The sequence below is a fragment of the Chionomys nivalis genome, chromosome 5 (assembly GCF_950005125.1).
Source record: "Chionomys nivalis chromosome 5, mChiNiv1.1, whole genome shotgun sequence".
In the NCBI taxonomy this organism is placed as follows: Eukaryota; Metazoa; Chordata; class Mammalia; order Rodentia; family Cricetidae; genus Chionomys; species Chionomys nivalis.
The window spans coordinates 82523447-82547049 of record NC_080090.1 but is presented as its reverse complement, the minus strand read 5'-3'; the positions used below and the strand labels follow the sequence as shown (position 1 = coordinate 82547049).

General features: G+C 45.6%; 1 protein-coding gene across 1 annotated transcript in view; it reads left to right on the top strand.

Annotated features, from left to right (window-relative positions):
- Kif14 (kinesin family member 14) overlaps positions 1–7889 on the top strand; it is a 69937-nt gene extending 62048 nt beyond the window's left edge. Inside the window, exons 26-29 of the mRNA XM_057770061.1 lie at positions 1683–1802; positions 4668–4742; positions 5523–5655; positions 5987–7889. Coding sequence (XP_057626044.1) covers positions 1683–1802; positions 4668–4742; positions 5523–5655; positions 5987–6330 — 672 coding nt within the window. The 3' untranslated portion in view covers positions 6331–7889. The remainder of the gene's footprint in view (positions 1–1682; positions 1803–4667; positions 4743–5522; positions 5656–5986) is intronic.
- The last annotated feature ends 15714 nt before the right edge of the window (positions 7890–23603 follow it).

Below are 23603 nucleotides of genomic sequence, written 5' to 3'. Positions count from 1 at the left end.
ACATAGTGAGACCAACCTCAAAAACTAATGAAGGAGCTGGGCGATGGTGGCGCACGCCTTTAATCCCAGCACTCGGGAGGCAGAGGCTGGTGGATCTCTGGGAGTTCGAGGCCAGCCTGGGCTACAAGAGCTAGTTCCAGGACAGGCACCAAAGCTACAGAGAAACCCTGTCTCGAAAAACCAAAAAAAAAAACAAAAAAACAAAAAAACAAAAAAACAAAAAAAAAAAACCTGATGAAGGAAAGATGTTCCTTTTGCTGTCTGGTTTGATGACTGCTATCAACTGTGGAACATCTCATCCAATTTACACAAGGAAAAGAAACAGTAATTATATAATATTTTTATTTGCCCACTTTATGCTATGAATAATACTATATTACAACGTATTGTATCCTAGCAAATAAAGTCCTACCTAAAATGAGCATTCAATTCTTAGCACATGGAATACTAATTATTGTAGCACAAATTCTAGTTGGTCTTATGATGTGGGATTTTTCTCTGTATGCTGTGACTATGTTTTATTTCCATTGGTTAATAAAAAGCTGCTTTGGGTGCTGTATAGAACAAGGTAAAAATTCCAAACAGAGACAGAGGGAGAAAAGTAGGCAGAGTCAAGGAGACACCATGTAGCCACGGAAGGAAAAAGATGCCTTCAGAACCTTACCGGTAAACCACGAGCCTCATGGTAAAATATAAAATAATAAAAATGGGTTAAGATGTAAGAGTTCGTTAATAAAAAAGCCCAAGCTAATAGAACAAACAGTGTTTTAATTAATGTAGTTTCTGAATGATTATTTTGCATCTGGGCGGCTAGAAATGAACAAGCAGCCTCCAACTACAGTCTTAATAATAAAAACCCAGAATCAGATATGAGTGGGTAAAAGCTGGAGGATCAGAGAGGCAGAGTGGCCAGCCACCAGAGAGACCTTTTATACTGCCAATGCTCAGACCAAAGGGACAAGATGATCCTGTTCTCAGACTGCACTGAACTCCTGTCTCCTCCCACCTTATAGTCCTCTCTCAACCCAGCCATATCACTCCTGTCTCTTCCTCCCTAGCGCTAGAGTTAAAGGCATGGAATCCCAAATGCTGGGATCACCTTTGTGTGAGCTCTGTTTTTCTTTTAGACAGATTCAACGCCTGTTGCCCAGGGTGGCCTTGAACTCACAGAGAACCTGCCTGGCCTCTAGTGACTTAGCTCTGCCTCTGGTCTTCAGGCAAACTTTATTTGTTAAAACACAAACAAAATACCACTACAAATTATAATTTTGTTAATTTTATTTCCCAATAGATTGTTCTCATACTAACTTTAGCTGAATTTAATAAACTGGGAATGAATTACAGTTCATTACCTTATAATTTTGGAGAGTATGGAAAACCAGGCACATGCGATGGCACAGTGGTGACGGTGTTTGCCATCAAGCCCAGTTTCCTCAGTTCCAGCCCTTAGAGCCATGTGGTGGAGAGAACCAACTCCTACGAGTTGTCCTATGACCCCCATGTGCGCGTGCTCTCTCTCTCTCTCTCTCTTTGTCTCTCTCTGTCTCTGTCTCTGTCTCTGTCTCTCTCTCTCTCTCTCTCTCTCTCTGTCTCTCTCTCACACAGACACACATACACACACACAAATTTTAACATATAAAACCTGAGCTTTCCAACTAAATGCCTAACACTTTTCCTAACAGGAATTCACAAGTGCTCTTCAGGAAGGCATAGCCTTGGGGATGAAGAGTCTCTTAGATTCTGGGCTGGAAAAAGCACAGGAACTCGAGCGAGACCTCTCCAGGCAGAGTGCACATGAGGAGGTAAGCTATGTGGCATGCTTGATCTTAAAAATGGTTTCATTTCTGGATGTATATTGTCCAAAATACTTAAAATGTGCAAATAATAGTATAATGTGGTGAATTCTATTTTTGCATCTTATGTATTTATGAATTTTAGTTGTGCTGAATATTTTGCAATGGTGAGGCAGAGACCGTGTCCCTATGAAGCTCCTGAGCCATGTGGAGGGTGGCAATAACAGCTACTGTTGACTCTCTGCATGTCCTTCTCCACCTTCCTGTGGGTCTTTACTCTTCCACCTAAACAAAGAAGCCAGCACTACCGAGCCAGTCATCTGGAGCTAAGGATTTTTCCTGGACCATTCGCATCAGTGACTTCATCCCAAGATAGAGAGACCTAGTAGAAATGTCAGTGATGCCCTCGAGTGCTTCCTCCTCCTCTCAGAGCAGTGCCAGGAGTGGAGGCTGGAGAGATGCCCCAAGTGTTCTCGCAGAGGACCAAGGTTCAGTTCCCAGCGCCCACATGGTGGCTCGCAATAGTTGGCAACTCCAGTTTCAGGGATGCCCTACTGCCCAAGGGTATCTGCCACATATGTGGTACACAGATATATGTAAGGCAAAATATTCATAGACATAAAATAAAATGTTTTAAAATTAAAAAATTAATACTAATAATAATGGCTGGCAAATGCTAAATTGCTCATCTTGCTTGTACATGTTGCATTCTCTGAATATGTCTGCCTTTCTTGCAGACATATTTTTGTTCATTTATTTTAAAAGATGGGCAAAGCCAAAGAAGTTTTATTGTCACTAAATCAAGATCTGTGGGTCCTGTGCAATTTCGGTAGACATGGTGCAGGTTCTGCTGTGGTACTTTGAGGAGGGATGTGTTGGACTTTAGGTCGTAGTCAGCCACTGCTGGCAGCTGAGACTGGCTTTGTCTCAGGAGCAACCCAGCCCCGTTCACCACTAATGTGCTCTATGCTGGAGTTCTATCAGCAACACTTCTGCTGGCAGGAAGTGCAGAGAGTGGAATAGTGACGAGTGGAGAGAAATGAGACATGAGGCGTGTTAAACTGTTAAATAGGGGTGGGTATTCGCCTTGACAGTGCTGGAGGAAACAAGAGGCTTCTTCATGCAGAACTCTGTTCTCCTTCTTCTTGTTCTACAGTCTGACATGTAGTTTGTTACATGGCAGGATTTTAATTCATATATTCTTTTTTTTCTCTCTCGCTCTGTGTCTGTGGGGGGGCACATGTATGGATATGTGTGCAGGTACATATGTGTGCGTGTGTGTGTGCAGGTACACGTTTGTGGATGTGTGTGTAGGTCAGAGGGCAACTTCAGATGTTGTTTCTCAGGAACTGTCCACCTTGCTTTTTGAGGCAGTCTCTCACTGGCATCTAGAGCTGACCAGTTAAGCTAGACTGGCGTTCAGTAAGCCCTAGAGATCCTTTGCCTTCATCATACCTGGTGTCACCAGCCCATGCCACCCATGCCACCCATGCCAAGTCATGTGGTTGCTGGGAATTGAACTCAGGTCCTCACGATTTCATGGCAAGCACAATGGAGCCATCTCCCCCGTTCCTGATTGTGTTCTTCCAACTTAAAAGTCGTAAGAGCCTGTGGCAGGGGCTGGAGCAGTGGCTCAGCAGGTGGCTGTTCCAAAGGACTGGGGTGTGAATCTCCGCACCCCACATCAGGCAGCTCACACCTACCTGTAACTCCAGCTCCAGGAAGTCTCACACCCTCTTCTGGCCTGTGGGCACTGAAATCATGTGTGTTCATACACACACACAAATACAATAATTATCAGGATTGCATTATATTTTTTAAAAATGATCCATAGCAGAAAAATAAAATCCCAAAGAAGTAGAAAAATCATAAGTAGAGAAATAGACAGTAGGCTCATAGAGGGCATTTGAATTATGATTTCAAAACTGTGTTCATGAAGTCAAGAATTTAGGTGTGCCTTTTGGGAGAGTCTTACCATGTGGCTCCGGTTGGCCTGGAACTGGCTTTGTTGTCCAGGCTGGTTTGAACCTTATAGTAATCCTCCTGCCTCTCACTCCTGAGTGCTGGGATTATTAGGTATGCCACCATGGCCTACTTCTCTTCTTACTGTAAAGGCAAGTTTGCGCTGACCTAGGCAAGAGCTTAGTGAAAGCCAATTAAACACAGCACAGAATCCCCTTGAGCAGTGGAAAGCAACTTTTTGATTTAGTCTAAGACTCGCACTGCTTCTGAGAGCTAGGAGTTACCATCTGGGACCTGACTCTCAGTCTGTAAGATAGGAAATGCCATCTGCAGCATAAGACTGTAGCTGAGAATCAGATAAAAAACTGCAATGTTCTCAGAGCAACTCATGTTTGCTTGATAGCTCAACCCTCACTTTCTTCTGAGGGAAATTTTGGAAATTTCATCCCTATAAATATTTAAATAAAATGCAAGTGTCATTTTGATAGCAGACATCAGAGTATATTCCTTTTTATGTTTATATTTTATTATTTGTATGTGTGCACTTGGGGACCTGTGTATCATGTCACATATGTGGAAGTCAGAAGACAACTGTGGGAAGGCAGTTCGCTCTTCCCACCTTTAGTACTCAGGTCGACTGTAGATCCACAGGCTTGCATAGCAAGTGACTGCGCCTGCTGAGCCCAAGTGTGGGCTTTGTTGATATGAAAATCAATGTGTCATTTATTTCAAAGGAAATTCCATTAGTATGACTTATGTACTCTCAAGCCGGTTTCTGCTTACCTCAGAGATAGAACTTCCATCTCTTCTGGATTCTAGACTAGAACTTTTCCATCTGGTCTCACACAGGTCTAAAAATGATAGTTTGGAGATGATTATTTGTATAACAAAGTATTTTAACATTTTCTGTAGGTCGCCGAGCAGATGAAGGCTAATGCCGTGGAACTGGTCAAGTCTCTTGGGAACACCTTTGCTGAATGGAGACTAGTAAGAGGGGCTTCGGTCGTTTATGTTTCTCATCGCGGTAGGCTCAGCTGTAGATCTTGATTTCCCTGCATCTTTAGCTGGAGACGGCTATGCTGTGCGGGCTAACTAAGCATGCTTGTTTTCTAGTTTTCCTTCTGCAGCCTTAATGCACTGGTGTTGGCAGTAGGTACATGATGGCACAGGAGCTTACTAATGCATCAGCTGTTTTGTAGTTACTGCATAAGGCTGCCAGGTTTTGCTTGAGTGTGGTCATCATTGGCTAAGAACCACACTTAATAATTGATGTGTTCCCATGGTGTCAGATGGAGTTGAATTCAAGTAGGCTCATGTCACGATCTCACTATATAGACAAAGGTAGATGGAGTGTAGAATCACTGTACTGAAAAGAGAGTAATGCCCATGGCCAAAGTGTTTAAGTAAAGCAAATATTTCAAGTAAATATACTGTGGAATTGGATTCTTTTGGACCCCATGGCACTGCTGCTTCATTCTGTCCCTACGCGCCAGGACGCTAGGGCTGTAATTTAAATTGAATTAAAATTAAATTCTATTGCTTTTGAAAGTAGTTGTTGTTCATTTGTATTTTGATCTTGCTTGTAGAAGAGTTTATGCACTGGGGAGGAAATTAAACATTTTCAGTGTAATTTGTTATTGATGTAGTTTCATTGGGCATAGCATAATCTAATGATAAATTTCTGGGCAATTAAAATCATTTTACTAAATTTACTGCCGTAAATTTAAAATTATATCTATATTTTAAATATTGGTTTTGTTTATGCAGAAAAACTTCAGAACTCAAGTACAAGAAGGTTCTAGGCAACAAGGTTCCAGGATGGTAACTCTTGCATCAGAGTTCTTGAAGTTAAAATGTTGCTTGGAGAAAACCATTGAGATCATTACATCTGCACTGAGAGGTATGCACCCCAAGTGGGATCTGGACTGGGATTGCGTTATCCAGGGACCCCGACATGTCTCCCCTCTCTCGTAGCCTGAGCTATGACTAAAGCTCACTGCACACTGCCCCAGTGAGATTAGTTACCAGTGCAGGAGCTGGGCTGTTGAGCTCCGCACAACACAAGTCCACACAAGCCTGCACAGTCAGGGAAGCCTGTCCAAGGGCACTTCAGCAGGATAACCCTCAGTGGTTTGGGCTGTCATGTAGGGTCTAAGAGATCCCTAGAGTCATGTGATAGCCTGCTGGCACCTGGAATGGGTAACCCACTCTTCCCTTTCTCTCTTGCACAGGGTGCCCCAGTGACCTGCACTGTCTCAGAAGCTGTACTGAAACGCTCTGCACCCTGGCTCCCAAGCTCCACAGTGACGTCATTGGGCCCTCTGCCTCTGCTGGCGGCTGTGGGAAACTAGAATCTCTAGCTAAATCACTCCTCTTCTGTTTTGAATGTGGAGAAAGACCTGGTTTGTTGAAACCTGAGGAATCTCGTGATCAGCAAAGCGAGGTAGAGCAGTGTGAGTCAGGCGGGGCTGACTGCAGCGCAGGTGTGCCAGCGTGTGCTGGTGAACCCCACAGAGACACGTCCTCAGCGGTGTCCTCACAGGCCTGCACCCCCAATAGGATTCAGTGGGTGTGAAACCATTGCACAGGCACCTGGTGACTGTCCATGACCAAAAAGGACACTTGGTGACGCTTTTCCTCACACAGGAGAATATGTGTGTAAATGCTTAGAGTTCCTGTCTATGCGGAGCCTCATATCAGGTGATATTATCTGTGACAATACCAACAGATGGAGTCCTGGCTTCAAATGCCTCAGTGTGGCTCAGAATTTCCTAAGCAAATGATTTTCAGACAAGGAGTTTACCATGTTGAAACATTGGCAGCCAAATGAAATTAGGGTCTCAGGGCCACGTGAGTGACTGTGTCTCCAGTTCCTCGTTGCCTTGAATTCTGAATGTTTACCTTGAACGCTGCTGTACTGTCTCTCTCTACCTGGTTCACCAGCCTGTTCATAGACGGGTACTTTCTCATGCATGGACATCTGAGCAGGTGGTAACTTTGGGCCTGTGCATTCTCTCCCCCAAATGCAGCAGAGAGGATTAGGGTGGTGGTGAAATTCTCAGCACAAGTTTAGCTACAACTCTGCCGAGTGCTTACCTGCTTGCCATCTTCAGTAGTAAATGTGTAATTTTTGTTTCTTTTCAAACTGTAATACCTAAAAGTCACCCAGATCATAATTTACTGTGTTAGCTGTGTTCTGTAATGGGAACTATATTCATAAAATTTTGAGGTAGTGTCACTTGGGGAATCAGAGGCTGGCCCTTTTTTATAGTGCTTGTTTTGCTAAAGGGTAGCTAGTTTACGTGTTGTTTGATGAAAACGGAGGATCCTTATTATATTTCATAGCTTTAAAAGACCCTTCATCTACAATCAAGTAATAAAGATAATATCCTACTTTAGGGTTTAACTTAAGGAAATAGTTTAACATTTTTGACCTCAAGGATATGTGTAACTTGAGAAGGTACATAGTATCTTTGCCTGGGTGACCTAAGCAGGTTCTGGAGGGAAATTCTCCGGAGTCGTAGCCTGACCCTTTCTCTTGTTCCATTCGAGGTCGCTGGGTGAAGCTGGCTTGCGTTCACCCGTCATTTTCTCTAGGGGAGAGACTGTAGAGCAGCCTGGGGTGGTTGGCGGGGCAGTGACACCCGTGCTTCTGGGGCTTTGAAGCGGTGCGGTGCAGTCACCGGGCCACCCTGAGCGGACTGCTCCTGTCTCAAGTGTGGCAATGCCGAGGCTTTGTTCCCATTTTCCTTTTGTTATTTTGGCCGCTTGTGTTTTCTTTCTGAGGCTCACTGCGGATCAGTCTGTGTTTTGTCAAGCAGCACTTCTGTTCCTGTTTGATAAACTGAAGTACACAGAAGCATCTGTTCTGAAGATTGTGCTTCTTGAACTCACTGAATTAGATGGAGATTTTTACCTTGCTGCGCAGCAGTTAATCTTTAGTTTCTCTGTCCCTTCTCCCAGTGCAGCCTAGCCCCGTTATCTTGCTGCCTTCACCTCCTGAGTGCTGGGGTCACGGTGCACACCCCAAACCCAGCTAGTGTCTATTTTCTAAACTCATGTCTGTCCTCAGAAATGTTTCAGGTATGCTTGTAAGCTTATTTATATTTATGCTGAATAATTTGTGATACTGTATTTAAGTGGATGCTGTTAGAATCATGTGCACTGAAAGTGTTATAAAGACAGTGCCTTTAATAAATCTTGGGAGCTTCAGAATTGCCTCCTCATCCAAGATTTCTTTTATTGAATTATTTTACTTTACTCCTGATTCAAAAATGTCACAATAGCTCTGCCTGGCTAATATCTATTCTATTTTACAAATCAAATAAGTAGGAAACAGTCAACAAATGCTAAAATTCTCATGGTTACTGTACCCCGTTTCTCACTTCACTTCTGAAGCCCGAGACTGGACCCAGGTGCTCTGCACTGAGCTACAACCTCTAGCCTGTTCCTATCATCTCCTTCAACACTTTCACCCTCTCGAGTTGGTTGAGGATGGAACAGCTTTACTTCCCTGTTGAGCAAGTGCTTTGAAGTTGTGCAAGCTTTTTGCACATTTGGAAGCTGTCTTGCCGGCTGCTAAGGAATTACACGACCTTTAGGAGCTAGCTGCCTCATCCCCGGTTCCTCATCTGCAGAAGGAAAAGCCCACTGCGTCATGGACTGTGTCTATGGTCACTATGTGGCAGGATGGAAGGATGGCTCTTGGCCAGTAGTAGATGATAAGCAAATGTTAGCTGCTCTTCCATATCTGCTGCAAAACCTTGTTATATAGACAAGATCATGGTGGGCATGGTAGTGCATGACTTTAGCTCAGCACTTCGGAGGCAGAGGCAGGCAGATCTCTGAGTTTGAGGCCAGCTTAGTCTAGAGAGTGAATTTCAAACAGACAGAGAGACCCATCTCAAAAAAAAAGAAAGAAAGAAAAAAAACAAAACAAATAAGCAAGACTACACTTGGTACAGGCAGATGCTAGTGTACGAGTATCACGGTCCTTGAAGCATGGCGTGTTTAAAAGTGTATCTACCAACACTGGGTTCCACAAAAACTGCTATAAAGACATGAATTCCATAGTGTTCACAATGTCTTCGCCTATCTTTTGGTGTGTATACTAGGGTTGCCCAGTCTACTCGGTGTTGTAATGTGATGGTTAGTTTAATTATCAAGAGGACACATCCAGAGTCACCTGGGAAGGAGTCTCACTAAGGCACTGTCTGTGTGGGGTTGTTCTGACTACATTAGTTGAGGTAGCACTAGTCCCTGGCCGAGGATTCTGAACCGTGTACGATGGAGAAAGTGAACCGAGCACTAAGCTGTGTTTAACTCATTGTCCCCTGCTCTTGACTGGGAATGAGCAGCTGTTTCCCATCCCTGCCACCTGGCTGATCCACACTGATGGACCATAGCCTAACAGTCGCCCAGTAAGCCGGCTCCTTTAAGATGCTTTGGTCAGGGAGTCTCATCATAGAAAAGAAACTAGGGACAGTTATCATTTTCCAAAATGACATCCTTGTGCGGTTCCCTTTAGTACTTTTATTATAACAAGTATCACATGTCCACAAAGTAAAAGCATCCATGTGCCCGCTTTGATTTAAGCTTCAGGGCATTTAAAGGAGTCCTGAACGATCATGCCTCAGGCAGGGGTGTCTGAGTACAGCTGCCTTCTTGCCTGTAAACATGGGGTGTGGTGGGTTCCTGGTGGGACCCAGGTTGTGTCTCTTTGTCTCCTCAAGTTAAACTGAACCCACTTTGAACTAGTTCTTGCCCAGCCAGTGCCCTATGGGCCATACATCACCAACACACTTTCCTGAGAGGACCATTGCCACGATCCATCATCCAGGTGAGTGGGGGCCTTCCTAACGTATTGCTCTTATACATCAGTGTGGTGGGCAGCAGCTCCAGTAATCTATTAGTGGAATATCACATTGGGTGAGGCATATTGATAGCACAAAGTTGGTCGATCTGTGAATTGTGGGTATCTAGGCGTCTGGGTCGAGAGAGCGATGCAGATCTCAGACTGGATTGATGTGGCTGTGGATGGTATTTTATGATGTAAAGTTTACCTCTGATTTAGAAAGTAATTTAACGTTGGTGACAGCTTGGGTTCAGGCTAGGAAAGGTCAGTGTGGCCGACATCTGGGAGCTCTTGGAAGATGTATTCCAGGAATAAAGTACCGTTGTTGATACTTCTATTTCATTTTGTAATATGTCATTTGGGGGCACCAGAAAATTGGCCTGAGAGTAAAGTTTTGCACATAAAGCAAAACAGGCTCATTCTGCTGCCTGCCAGGTCAATAAATATGCAGGAGTGTGGCCTCTGGCGGCCTGTGGCCATCAACTTCTGCTGCATTCTCAGGCTCTCATTCTTGACCCTAATGTTACTGAAACAAAGCAACAGTCAGTGCATGGCTCACGGAAGGCTGGGGAGCAATGAGAAGCGGTGCCTGGGCAGAAGAATGGGGGTGCAGAAGACACAAAGATAGATCCCATGAATGTCCAGTGGGGACCCAAAGGGGGTCACGTGGTGACTTTTTTAATATGTGTGGTTGATTCGCTTGCATGTGTGTCTCTACTACATGCTTGCCTGGTGTCTTTGGAAACCAGAAGAGGGCATCAGACCCTAGAGCTGGACTCTCATGTGGGTGCTAAGAATCAAACCCGGGTCCTCTGGAAGAGCAGCTAGTGTTTTTAACCGCTGAGCCATCTCTCCAGCCTTCTGACCATTTTTTTCCCCTCCAAGGAAGAAGAATGAAGCATGGTGAGATTACTTGGCAACGTCTGACCAGCAGAGGGAGGATGTCCTGGTGACCCTCGAGTGGCCCACAGCTTCATTACACATTAAGTCCCCCACTGCAGTTCCAGGTACAGGTAGCCCACCTCTCTCCGGCAGGGTTGGTATTTGTCTTGACTCTTGTACAGTATACTGCTAACACTGTCACATTTTACTATTAGTTGCTGCTATTAATCTCTTAATGTGCCTAAGTTATAAGTTACTTTAGCACATGTATGTGTGCTAATGAAAATACATTTATTATGTATGTAATGTCTGTATATGCACAGGATTTGATATTATCCATGATTTCAGGCTTCCAGGAGGGATCTTGAGGAAAAAAAGCCTCCATGGTCTACAGTATAAAACAATGACAGCAGTGTCTCATTAAACATCACCTATTCATTTATATCACTAGTAAGTGACAGCCTACGTTAACCCGGTTAATCCTTACGACAGTCATGTCAGTTAGGTACTGCCTTAGTGAGAAGAGACACCATGACCAAGGCAGTCTTACAAAAGAAAGCATTTAGTTGGGGTTCGCTTACAGTTAGAGAGTTAGTCTACTGTCGTCATGGCAGCAAGCAGACAGGCGCGGATCAGGAGCAGTGGTTGAAAGCTCTACATCCTGATCTGCAGGTAGAGAGGGAGAGACACTGGCCTTTAAAACATTAAAGCCCACCCCTAGTGGCACACATCCTCCAACAAGGCCACACCTCATCTCCCTCAAACAGGTCTACTCCTTGGAGACTAAGCCATCCAATTGTATGAGCCTATGGGGCATTCCCATTCAAAACATGCAGGTGCTGTTACTGTCTCTGCCTTAAAATTGAGAAAAATGGGGGGCTGGAGAGATAGCTCAGAGGTTAAGAGCATTGCCTGTTCTTCCAAAGGTCCTGAGTTCAATTCCCAGCAACCACATGGTTGCTCACAACCATCTATAATGGGGTCTGGTGCCCTCTTCTGGTCTGCAGGCATACACGCAGACAGAATATTGTATACATAATAAATAAATATTTTTTAAAAAATTGAGAAAAATGATTCATTAAGGGGTCAAGTGACCTAGTGCCTCTTTAAGACTTCCAACACCTGAATCCTGACTGACGCAGAGATTCTGAGCTGATTAGTCTAACTGGTCCCCATCACCCACATGGCAGCAGCTCACAGTTATCTCTAGCTCCAGTTCCAGGGGATCTGACCACCTCTTCTGTCTTCCACAGGCACTGCATACATGTGGTGCACATACATGCATTGCAGGTAAAATACTTGTGTACATGAAGCTCAGAAAAGAAAGGAAGTATACTCAAAGCCATTCTTGGCTATATCGTGAATATAGTAAGTTGAAGGCCAGTGTAGGCCACATGATACCTCATCTCAATAAAGAAGAGGGAGGAGCTGGAAAGATGTGGCTTAGTGGTTAAGAGCAGTGGCTGCTCTTCCAGAGGACCCAGGTTCAATTCCCAGCACCCATATGGCAGCTCACAAGTGTCTGCAACTCCAGTTTCTGGGGGTCTGACACCTTCATAGCAATGTACATATAATAAAGTTAAATAAATGATTTTAGAAAAAAAAAGAGAGAGAGAGACCTGCTATTTTCTGGGACCTGAGATCACAGAGACCTGCCTGCCTTTGCCTCCTGAATGTTGGAATTAAAGACATGTGTCACTGACCTGGCTGATTGCCTTCAGTTTTGAGCCCAGTCAGATTCCACTACATATGGAAAACAATTTCTTTATCTTCCAACTCATTATGGTGTCTCGACTAGTGTACATACTAATTCATTGGCATCGTGTCAAATTTTTTTGCAGACAAGCTCTAACCTTTTTCTATTTTTTGGGGGGGGGGGGTTCAAGACAGGGTTTCTCTGTGGCTTTGGAGCCTGTCCCGGAACTAGCTCTGTAGACCAGGCTGGTCTCGAACTCACAGAGATCCGCCTGCCTCTGCCTCCCGAGTGCTGGGATTAAAGGCGTACGCCACCATCGCCCGGCCTCTAACCTTTTTCTAATCAGTAACATCTTCATAGTGAACTAAAGCGCTACAAACATTAACAGGTCAATATCATAATTCTAGTATGGAAATTAACAGTAAATACACAACTTGTCAAATCACAATTGTCTTAAATCTGTTCCAATCAAGAACAGATTTCTGTGATGGGTAAGGTATGAGTCTTTTTCTTTCCTGTAGTCCAATTGCATTGCTGCTTCAAACTCTCAAAGACAAATTCGAACTGCCCTGGTGTCTGAGTAGCAGCAAGACTTTTATGCCACTTGGGGGCTTCAATCACACATTGCCTCCATAATAGTGTTCCATTGCTTTAACAAATCTCTTTCCCCCAGAGGGGAAATTTCCAAGGCTTCAGTTCTCAGGTCCTTTATCTCAACAACAGACTGAACACCATACTGGCAAAATTGAGTTCTGTGTCCCAAGATATAGTACAGATAAACTGCCAAATATTCAGTCAACGCTCTTGGGCCAGCTCCCGTGTAAATAGGATAGGACTCACTAAGATCTGGAAGCTTGTGCAGTAGGTCCACCAAGAGGCTGGGAATCACCAGCCATCACCACGAGCTTCCTTTCATTCTCAGACTGGAGGGAGCATGATGACGTAAGAGGGTCAGGAATGCAGGTTCGCAATCTCATTCCTACTCTTCTGTGAGGGGACCAGCAGCTACAGTGTCATCAGGGCTGGCGTCCTGCTGCTTCACACAGAGGATCAGATGTTGCAGAAGTCATTGAGTCTCATTCTGTGAAAAAACACAGACATGCCCTTGGCCCTTGTAGTCGAAAGATTGTTCGTGCATTCCTGACCACTCAGATCCAAAATAATTACACAGAAACTATATTATTTAAAACACTGCTTGGCCAATGCTTAAGCATATTGCTAACTAGCTCTTGTATCTTAAATTAAACCATTTCTATTATTTTATATTTTACCATGAGGCTTATTGTTTTCTGGCAAGGTTCTGGTGCGTCTGTCTCCTGCAGTGGCTACATGGTTTCTCACTGACTCCGCCTTCTTTCTCCCAGCATTCAGTTTAGTTTTTCCACCTAGCTCTACTCTGCCCTATACAGGCCAAAGCAGTTTCTTTATTATTAACAAAAGTACTATAACACATAGCACACTGACCAATACATTTCAGTGATATCACCTTTCTAGGTCCTGTGGCAAAGACTCCTGGCTAGCAAACCACAGAGATGTAAAGGCTTGAGTGTCATGTAGACTGTGGAGCCATAAAAGTCAACTGACATGCATGTCACATCTCTTTTACTTACCTTGATGGTCCAACCTGACATGGTGGAAATCTTATGTGACAGGCTACCACTGTATCTCCAAAAGCCAGCATGGAAACAACACAAGAATGCCTTGGAGGCACGAATGTCATACAAAGCAATTGATCCATAGGAGGGTGGGTTCATAAATGATAGCTAGCAGCCTGCCAGTGTCTTTGGGGTCCTAAGGAAGTAAATGGTAAATGTCTGTTCCAATGAGCCCGATTCTGCATAGTATTACATTTCGCCCTTGAGATTGGGAATGTGTGGACAGGGTGCCTGGGAGAGGAGAATCCCCCACCACAAATATTTTCTAACTCTTCCCCCCCAAGGTTTATTTATTTATTTTATGTATATAAGTACCCTATTTGCATGTATACCTTTCTGCCAGAAGAGGGCATTACATCCCACTCTAGATGGTTGTGAGCCACCATGTGGTTGCTGGGAATTGAACTCAGGACCTCTGGAAAGAGCAGCCAGTGCTCTTAAATGCTGAGCCATCTCTCCAGCCCCTCTAACTCTTCTTTTAAAGCTCAATTTCTACATTTAATATCTTTTCCTTTTCTGCCCCCCCTCCCCCCTTTATTGGTCTGTCCACTTTCTTCCTTATCCTCAGTGATGCAAGTCTGCTGTGGTGACCCATTCCAGATCTGCATCCTGAACTGTTAGATGGCCATGTGACCAAGAAGAGACTGGAAAGCCCAGGGGCCCAGTGACTTTAGTTCTGTTTCTGGGTCCAGCTGTGTCTGCAGTGAGGGTTTGCTGAGCTGGGCTTTTTCAGTTCAGCAAAAACTTCCATGACTAATAACCAAATTCACTAGCAAGCATTTGGACTGGCATGGGTGGGCTGCCGACAGCGGTTGCCTAAGTGATGTGTGTGATGAGCAGTTAGGAAAGAGAGTCTACACGACCCCAGTCCCAAGTCGTAAGTCACCTCTGCCCACAACTGGTCCCAGAACCCCCCATTGCAGGGACCTGGCAAGTAGGGAACCTGTTCTCTGACCTTTGCCACCTATTGCCTGGGCCAGACACCTGAAGAAGCAGAAAGAAACTGCCAGGGAGTGCTGAGGGAAAGCCTGGCCTAACTCTGCCCGCTGCTCGCCCAAGAAAAGGAGCGAGGCAGAGGGAATACAGAATCTCTCTGGGGAGAAATACAGGCTACTTATTATCTCTGCAGGTTTCTGAATTCTATAGGGAGCCCAGGAAAATGTGTCACCTCCAATCCTCTAGCTTTGCTAACATTAGGCTGAGATGTAAGGCCCAGGTAGACTGCCAGACCAGTCCACACATGTGTTTCCACCAGTTTCCAGTAGATAGCCAACCGATGGGATGAACCCAGCCAGCCTTGCCAGGCTCTTGGATGGGAAAGAGAAATGTTTCCACTGTCCTGTTCATTACAGAATACACAGGCTGCCAACCATTCCCTTCCAATCTTCTGCAGATGTGAGCAGACTCTACAACGCCCCCACTCCCCCCCCCCAACCCCCTGCGCTGTCCCACAGTGGGATTGGGTACTCTGTGACCCACTGTCAGGAGGAACGGCTTTTTCTCTTATTTGCTTGGGGTCATTGTAAGGATGATCTGACCTTTATAGAAAAGGAAATCTATCCAAGTCTCAGGTCTCACGCTTTGATTAGATGACTCCTGACAATACATTGCTGCTGTGGCATTGAAAGCTATTGAGGTTCCAAAGGCTTCGTGCCTATGGTCCACGGCTCAGAAAACACTGCTTGGAAACTCATATGAAGTGTTACATTCAACTGAAGTTCATGCTGATGTTTTCAAGAAGCACCCTAGTAAGCGAAGCTACTATGTTTCTGGCAATTCCTAGGTAAGCATAGCCCTTGTCCGTCACCTGATGCGTCTGCAGGGACAGTCATAAGTCCATAAACTTTCCCAAAAGTTCACGGCCTGCTCCATATGCTTAGGATCTTACCATTTACCCTCATTGCCTCTGAAGTAGAGATGCAATTACCAGAAAGTTCATGGGCTCCCGGCACTGTGCCCTGAGGGCCTTTTATTTGATTTGGAGATTTGTGCTGAGCCTCGGCAGGACTTAGAACACATGCAACAATGTGGACAGAGTTGACTCAGCAGCGGGGAAGCTGACTCCTCCCTGACAGGTCTCCTCGCTTTATTCTGCTGAAGTTGAAGTATTGAGGGAGACACTTTGTAATCTAGCCGTTCCCCAAACCTAATCCTGCCTGGAACTGTTGGAAAATGCACAGATGTGACATCATAGACTCTTTACTTCCTGGGTATTTTCTAAATCCTCAGAGCAGGACCTGGGCCTCCTTTAGAGTGCACGGTGATTTATGCAAAGAGACTTGGTTCCTGGAAGTCCCTAGCGTGCATATCACAAAGCATTAAACAAGCATTCAGGGAGAAGTCTGGGGAAGCCATCATCGCAGGGGCTTTTGGCAAGGCCGAGAAGGACTTTTCTTAAAAGCGCACATGGGGACTGGAAAGCTCCCAAGGCTTGCCTTTTCCTTTTTGGTCTGTGAAGTTAACTTCAGAGTAGATTTGTGAAGAGAAAAGGCAGGGCCCTGGTCAGGAGGCACCCGTCAGAGGTACAGCATCTGTTCTCAGCCAAGCCTGGGGCGCTCACTGTCTGTAGATATTCCCTGCTCCTGAAGGGGCTCTTCCAACATGCCGCCTCTGCTTCAAAACTGATGGCTTCTTGGCCGGTGTAGCCTGTGACCCCTGCACGCTTATAAAGTGAGATTTCCCATGGGAACAACCCTACTCCCCAAATATCTAAATGACCTCCCCTAGTGTTAGGGTTCATACTCTTGATTGTGATTTGGGGTCAAAGTTTAGGGCCCTAGTAAAGATTGTGGCCAGGTGAAGTTTTATGATATTTTAATTTTATTTGCGGGGGGGGGGACCAAAGATTTTTCTAAATTGTGGGGTTTTGTACAACGTTAATAGGGGTATAGTGGATGCAAGGTCTAAAGAAAAGACATCTATTCTTTCCCCATCTCCTACCCCTTCTGAGGGTTTTTTGTTCTTAGAAGCCATCCCTCTTTCCCTTGCCCCCAGAGGTCCAGCCTGACCCACACCCTGCAGCTCCCAGAAGTCCTGAATCCTCTATGTTCGCTGTCCTCCCTCGGGCGGGGGTGGGGGTAGGTCTGTGGACTGTGTAGAACAATCTGGGGCAGATGAAGAGGCTGCGTGGCCCTGTTTACTCAGTCGCAGGGCTGTGATCTGGAGGAAAGGGTCGCTGCTTCAGGACATTGCCATCCCCAAGTCCGTTTGCCCGCAGGAGCAAGGCAAGTGACTCTGGCTTCTTCCAAACCCTCTCAGCAGACAAGGGAGCTTGCCGCTGGGCATACTGGGTTACCTGAGGTCTCCATCTTACTCCTATCTACCCTCTCGCTTGTGCTTCCCTGGCAGGGGCATAGGAAATCCAGGCCAGGACAACATTAGTCTGAACTTGCATAAGACCAGGAGGAGCCCATGACCTGAGCTTTGATTCCTGCCCCTTCTCTTTCTGTGTTACCTCAGGCTAACAGGGCCTTCTTTGTTGCTCGAAACTCTATCCACAAAGCCGGGCGTGGTGGCGCATGCCTTTAATCCCAGCACTTGGGAGGCAGAGGCAGGCGGATCTCTGTAAGTTCGAGACCAGCCTGGTCTACAAGAGCTAGTTCCAGGACAGGCTCCAAATCCACAGTGTGGGGTCACTGCAAGGGTCACCAGAGAGGAGGAGGTGGCAGCCATACTCTGGGAGTATCATCTCAGATCCTCCACTCTACGTAGGCTGTAGTATGGGTGCCGGTGACGGGAGAGAAATTAAATTTAGGTTCTTATTTGTTGTCCTGTTCTGGGCCTGACTGTGATACGGGTTCATGGCTCACATTAGAGGTCAGGATGGCATCAAGGTTTACTGAAGCCTAGGAACAGGGTTTGGGCTCCAGGGATGGCAGCTGCCGTTAGCAACAGTCGCCATGGCTCCACCGGGATTGCGTTCAGATGAGCGTCCACTGCCGCCGCCTTTCTTGGTATTACAGTCCTGACGAAAGCTGATGGCATGTCTTTTCCCCTGAAGTAAACTCCTACAGGACAGCCCTTGAAAGCAGGAACTTCCATGTTTCCATTCTAAAGAGGTTTTCCATATCCCTTGCCATTATTTCTGCTCTTTGACTAAGTTAAGTCAGGTGATATCTAGTTTTAAGTTCTAAGAGCTTGGGACAAAGCTTATACCTCATCTGAGGAGGCAAGAGTTTACAGTACTCAGCACTGTGTGTGTGCTTGCGAGTGAGTGCATGTGTGTGTTTATGTGTGTGCATGAAGAACTTGAAATAGGAAAGAATGTTAATTTTCTATACCGTCCTCTCCAGATTTTCACAGTGCAGCCAAGATTGTTCTAGAAGATGTGGCTTCTAGAGGCAGAGGCAGGTGAGTTCCAGGCCAGCCTGGTCAACAGAGGGAGTTCTAGGCCAGCCAGAGCAGCATAACTAGTTCCTTGCTTAAAAAAAAAAGGAAAAAATAAGTGACCTCTGTTAGCACAATAGAGTAATAAATAAATCAGAGTCCCGTTCTCAAAGGAGACTCTAGCTATCTCCTTAATTTGTTTTTAACAGTTTTTGTTTTTTAAGAAAATTCAACATTTACACTGCAGGAATTTGTTACAGATAAAGCCTAGGCCACCTCTCTCAGACAATCACTGTTCCTATTTCTCTTCTAATCCTTACGTCGTGCCCAGGACCCACGTGTTTGGCTGTTTGACTTCATTTTACCTATGAGGAACTGCTACCCATGTAAACCTGGTGGCTCCTCACAATACTTGGCGCAGAGGAGCTGAGCAGGAAGACATGTTTGCTTTCATTTCTTTTTTCTTGTGCACTAGAAGTGAACCGGGGGCCCTGTGCATGCCCTGCTGGTCCAGACCCCTGCCAGTGAGCACCAAGCCCATCTCTGACGACTTTACCACAAGTGCCCCAGAAGTAGCTGAGGAGTAGAGTGGGAATTCTGGTCTTTTCTAGAGGATTCCTCCCTTCACTCTTCTTAGATTAGTATTTTTTCGTCTGCATTCCTCTGCTGAGTTTGACTTAAAAGGTGACTCGGGGTGCCCTGGCCATTTAGACACCGGCCATGTAACCTCTGTCCCTGTCCCCCTCAGAGGAGGCTGCATCTCTGTGGTGGTAGACGAGTCCCCAGTACATACTTTACCTGCTTGTTTACAAAGCACCTACAGGTCTTGGGGCAGCGGGACCTGTCTGAATGCATTATCTGTCATTCCTCAGCCTTCTCCTCTATGGTCCCTCCAACAGGTCTCAATCAGTCAGGGCCATCAGGTCACAAGGGGTAGTAGTGACCTCCTTCCCAGTGGGAGGTCCTCCCCCCACCGCAACACTCCTCCCACCCCCACTCCAACATCCCCCACACCCCAACATCTCCTACACCCCACCCCAACATTCCTTACATCCACCCCCAATATTCCCCACCTCCACCCCAACATCCTCATACCCCAACATTCCCTATACCCCCACCCCAACATCCCCTACACTCCAATATCCCCACACCCCACACCAACATCCCTTATACCCTCACCCCAACATCCCCCACACCTCCACACCAACATATCCTACACCCCCACCCCAACATTCCTTACATCCACCCCCAGTATTCCCCCACACCCACCCCAACATTTCCTATACCCTCACCCCAACATTCCCCACCCCCACCCCAACATCCCCTACCCCTACCTCCCACCCTAGTATTCCCCACCACAACATCCCCAACACCCCAACATTCCCCACACCCTCACCAGGCCTCATGCTTGCACTGGCAGGTTGCCTGCAGGTGAAGGCTGACCTAAGGTGCTGAGGAGTCTCTGCAGCTGACTCTGCACATCACAGAAAAATCTCCCAGAGCAAGGAGTCCCTGGAGTCTGAGTGAGCAGGGCGGAGCGGCCAAGCGTAGCAAACGGAGTGCTTTGTTTTAATCCTGTCCAGCTTATGCAGATCTTGCTAAAATTTATTGTTTCTGCTCCTTGCTTTACTGGATGCACATAACTCTTCCGAAAATTAGAATTTGTGTTATACAAACATGAGAAAGCTTTTCCGCTGTCGTGGCTGAGTTGGTAGCATGCTTGCATAGCAGGCTCAGAATCTTTGTGGTTTCCAGTACAGCGTAACTGAGTGTGGGGGTACCCTAGTTCCAACACCCGTCAAGTGGAGGCAGGAAGCCCTTAGCCATGCAGCAAGTTCAAAGGTAGCCTGGGAACATGAGCCCTTGTCTTCAAACAAACAAACAAACAAACAAACAAAACAAAACAAACAGAACAGAACAGAATTGACAGGAGCTTTCATTTTATGTTTCTAGAAAAAAAATGTAAAACCAAAACAGCAGCAAAACAGAAAACGTACATTGTTAGCCCTCCTGAGAATGGCTTTACCGATGGTTTCTGCCTGGGCTCTTGCACACTCCCCACACAAATCCTACTTTGGCGTCCGGCTGCAGCATGCTTCTCTTGTCTCACACTACTTTTACACAAGTCCTGAGGGTTTTCTTTAGGGCTGAAAGGCTTTGGTGTAGATGAACACCCCAGGTATGTCTTGGGAAGTCTGGGTTTTGCAATGCCCTAGAGTCAGTGTTCAGAATATTAATTCTCATTGACCGTGTGAAAGGGGTAGGTGACCTGCTGAAAATGAAGTCTCAGCAGAACTCAGGCTTCAGGCTGACTATATTTTAATATACTGGTTAACAAACCATTTCTCATACTCTTTGTCCCCTGTCACTGAAGACAGAGAGAAAAAAAATCTTACTTAATTCACATTTTCCTTCCCTTCCTTCCCACCAGGTCTTCCTGGCCTTATGTAGCCCAGGTTAGCCCGGAGCTCACAATCCCCCTGCATCAACCTGTCAAGGATTGCAGATGTGTGCTGGATGCCCAACTCAGACTCTTCTTTGGGTTGGAAAAGAGTTAAGAGCGAACTGGGCAAAAGGAACCTCCCCCCCCCCCCCAAGCCCCTTCTGGCTGATTTCTTGGCTGGTGGTGTCTCTCTAGTGACATGTTATGAAGTCACAGGCTGGGGTTCTGCTGGCCACGCTCCTGCTCTCTCTGCTGAGACATGGTAGCTCTCTTCTCACGAACCTATGTACTAAAGAAAGACAATGTGTGATGAAAGGAAAGTATTCCCAACACACAGACACCCGAGAAACCAGAGGGACAGCAAATTGGTAAAGATCAAATGTTTGAAGCCGACCCTTGGGGCAGACTTTAATAGGCTTTTCCTAATTGTGATTTAGGTCTGGTCTCTCCTCTTGCTAAAATCCAGAGGAGTCTTTATATAAATTACTTCAAACAGTACCCAATTAAAACCCACTTACAAATGTTACCTAATAAGAGGTTCCATGCTGCCAGGTGGTGGCGGTGCACATCTTTACTGCCAGCTTTTGGGAGGCAGAGGCAGGCGAATCTCTGTGCATTTTAGGCTATCCTGGTCTACAGAATGGGTTCCAGGGAAGTCATAGCTACACAGAGAAACCCTGTATTGAAAAACAAAAACAAACAAAGAAGAATATGGTCAAATCAATAGAGGATAACACCAAAAATGCTCTTCTCTGGCCTCTTTAGGTATGCCCTGCACCTGGGCACACCTGCACATACACGTGCACATACCATACACACATACACCTAGGCACACATGCACATACCATACACATACACACCTGGGCACACACACACACACATACACATGTACACCTAGGCACACCTGCATACACGTGCATGTACCATACACATGCACACCTGGACACACCTGCACACACGTGCATATACCATACACATATACACCTAGGCACACATGCACATACCATACACACACACACCTGGGCACACCTGCACACATGTACACCTAGGCACACCATCATACACGTGCATATACCATACACATGCACCCCTGGGCACCCCTGCACACGCATGTGCATATATCATTCACATGCACATCTGGGCACCTCTGCACACACATGTGCATATACCATACACATGCACATCTGGGCACACCTGCACACACACGTGTGTATACACTATCCATGTGCACATATCCAACCCCTTTCCCATTTATGCCATAGATAATGAACTGTCAACAGTGATTTTTCTGAAGTTATTTGGACTTTTTTCTTTCAATTTTTATTACATTTGTTTTTGTTTTTGTTTTTTTCGAGACAGGGTTTCTCTGTAGCTATGGATCCTGTCCTGGAACTCCCTTTGTAGACCAGGCTGGCCTTGAACTCACAGAGATCCACCTGCCTCTGCCTCCCGAGTGCTGGGATTAAAGGCGTGCGCCACCACCGCCTGGCTCAATTTTTATTACATTTTATGTGCTTTTTCCCCCCAAAATAATTTATTACATTTTAACTTATTTTGTGTGCGTGGGTGTGTTTATATATGTGTGTGTACATGGTCCAGAGTGCAGGTGAGATCAGAGGACAATCTGCTCACAACTGTCTTGTTATTCCAGGTCTCTGAGGTCTGAGGTTCTGGCTTCCACAGGCACCCTATGCACATAGAGCACAAACACGCAGGTGAAATACTCATACACAAGAAATAAAAGCAAGTGTTTTTAAAAAGGAGAAAAAGAAAAAGTTGAAGATGGAGAAAAGTAAAAACAGAACAATCATTCACAATCCTGTTTTCCAGGGGTGTTAAATATATGTCTGCCTTTGCTTCAGATGCTAATGTGACACAGTCCAGAATCGTCTGGAGGAATCTCAATTGGAGGATTGCCCAGATTAGAATGGTCTGTGGCCCTATCTGTGAGGAATTGTCTTGATTGATGTAGGAGGGCCCAGCCCACTGTGGGCGGCATCATCCCTTAGTAGGTAGGTCTGAACTGAGTAAGAAAGCTAGCCCAGTGATCCAATGAGCAAATGTTTAACCCCGCATGTGCACACTTCCAGTTTTCCTTTAACCCCACATTTTTCATCATTTTAGTTTTCTGCCTCTGTCCCTCCTTCCCTCCCTCCCTCTTTCCCTCCCTCCCTTCTTTCTTTCCTTCGTTCTTATGTATTTTAGGGGGGAAAGAGAGCTTTCTTTTTGAGACAGACTCTTATGTAGCTTAAATTGGCCTTTAAGCCCTAAAGTAGCCAAGGACGACCTTGTTCTGATTCTCCTGCCCCCACCTCACAAGTGCTGGGATCACAGGCAGGGGCCACCACTGCCCAGTGTCTTTAAAAGTTTTCTGAAATATTATCTCCACTGACAGCATAAACCACCCACCATAAAGACACACATACCATCACTTACTCAACTGCTCTTCCAGAGCCAGAAACTCTCACAGCCGCAAGCAATGCAGCGTGGAGCAATTCGTTATAAAACTCCCATCTCTGGTTAGCCCCTCATTACACACTCATGGGCGTGAGAGTGCACTCTCCATGGGCGTGCAATTTATAAAAGTGTTGATAGACGTTGTTCTTCCAGTGCTCGCACACGAAAACAAATACAGTCCTAACAGTTTCACCAACAAGAACTAGTACTGCTTTAAAAAAAAAAAACATGTGACCGATGAAAAATGTCTTCCTGCTTTTAGTTTAATTCCGTGTTTCAACGACTGCAGAAGTCATATTGTTCCATGTGTTAACTGTTTGTCATTTATTTGTTTACTTTCAGATACAGTTTCACTGTGTTTCTGAGGCTGGTCTATAACTCACTATTCAGCCCAGGCCAGCTTTGCATTTGCTGTAATCCTCCTGCCTCAGTTTCCTTCATGCTAAGGGTACAAGTATGAGCCAACATGATCTGCTTTTTTTTTTCTCTTGTAAAGAAATTGTGCACATTTTTCTACTAAGGTGTTAGTGAGGTT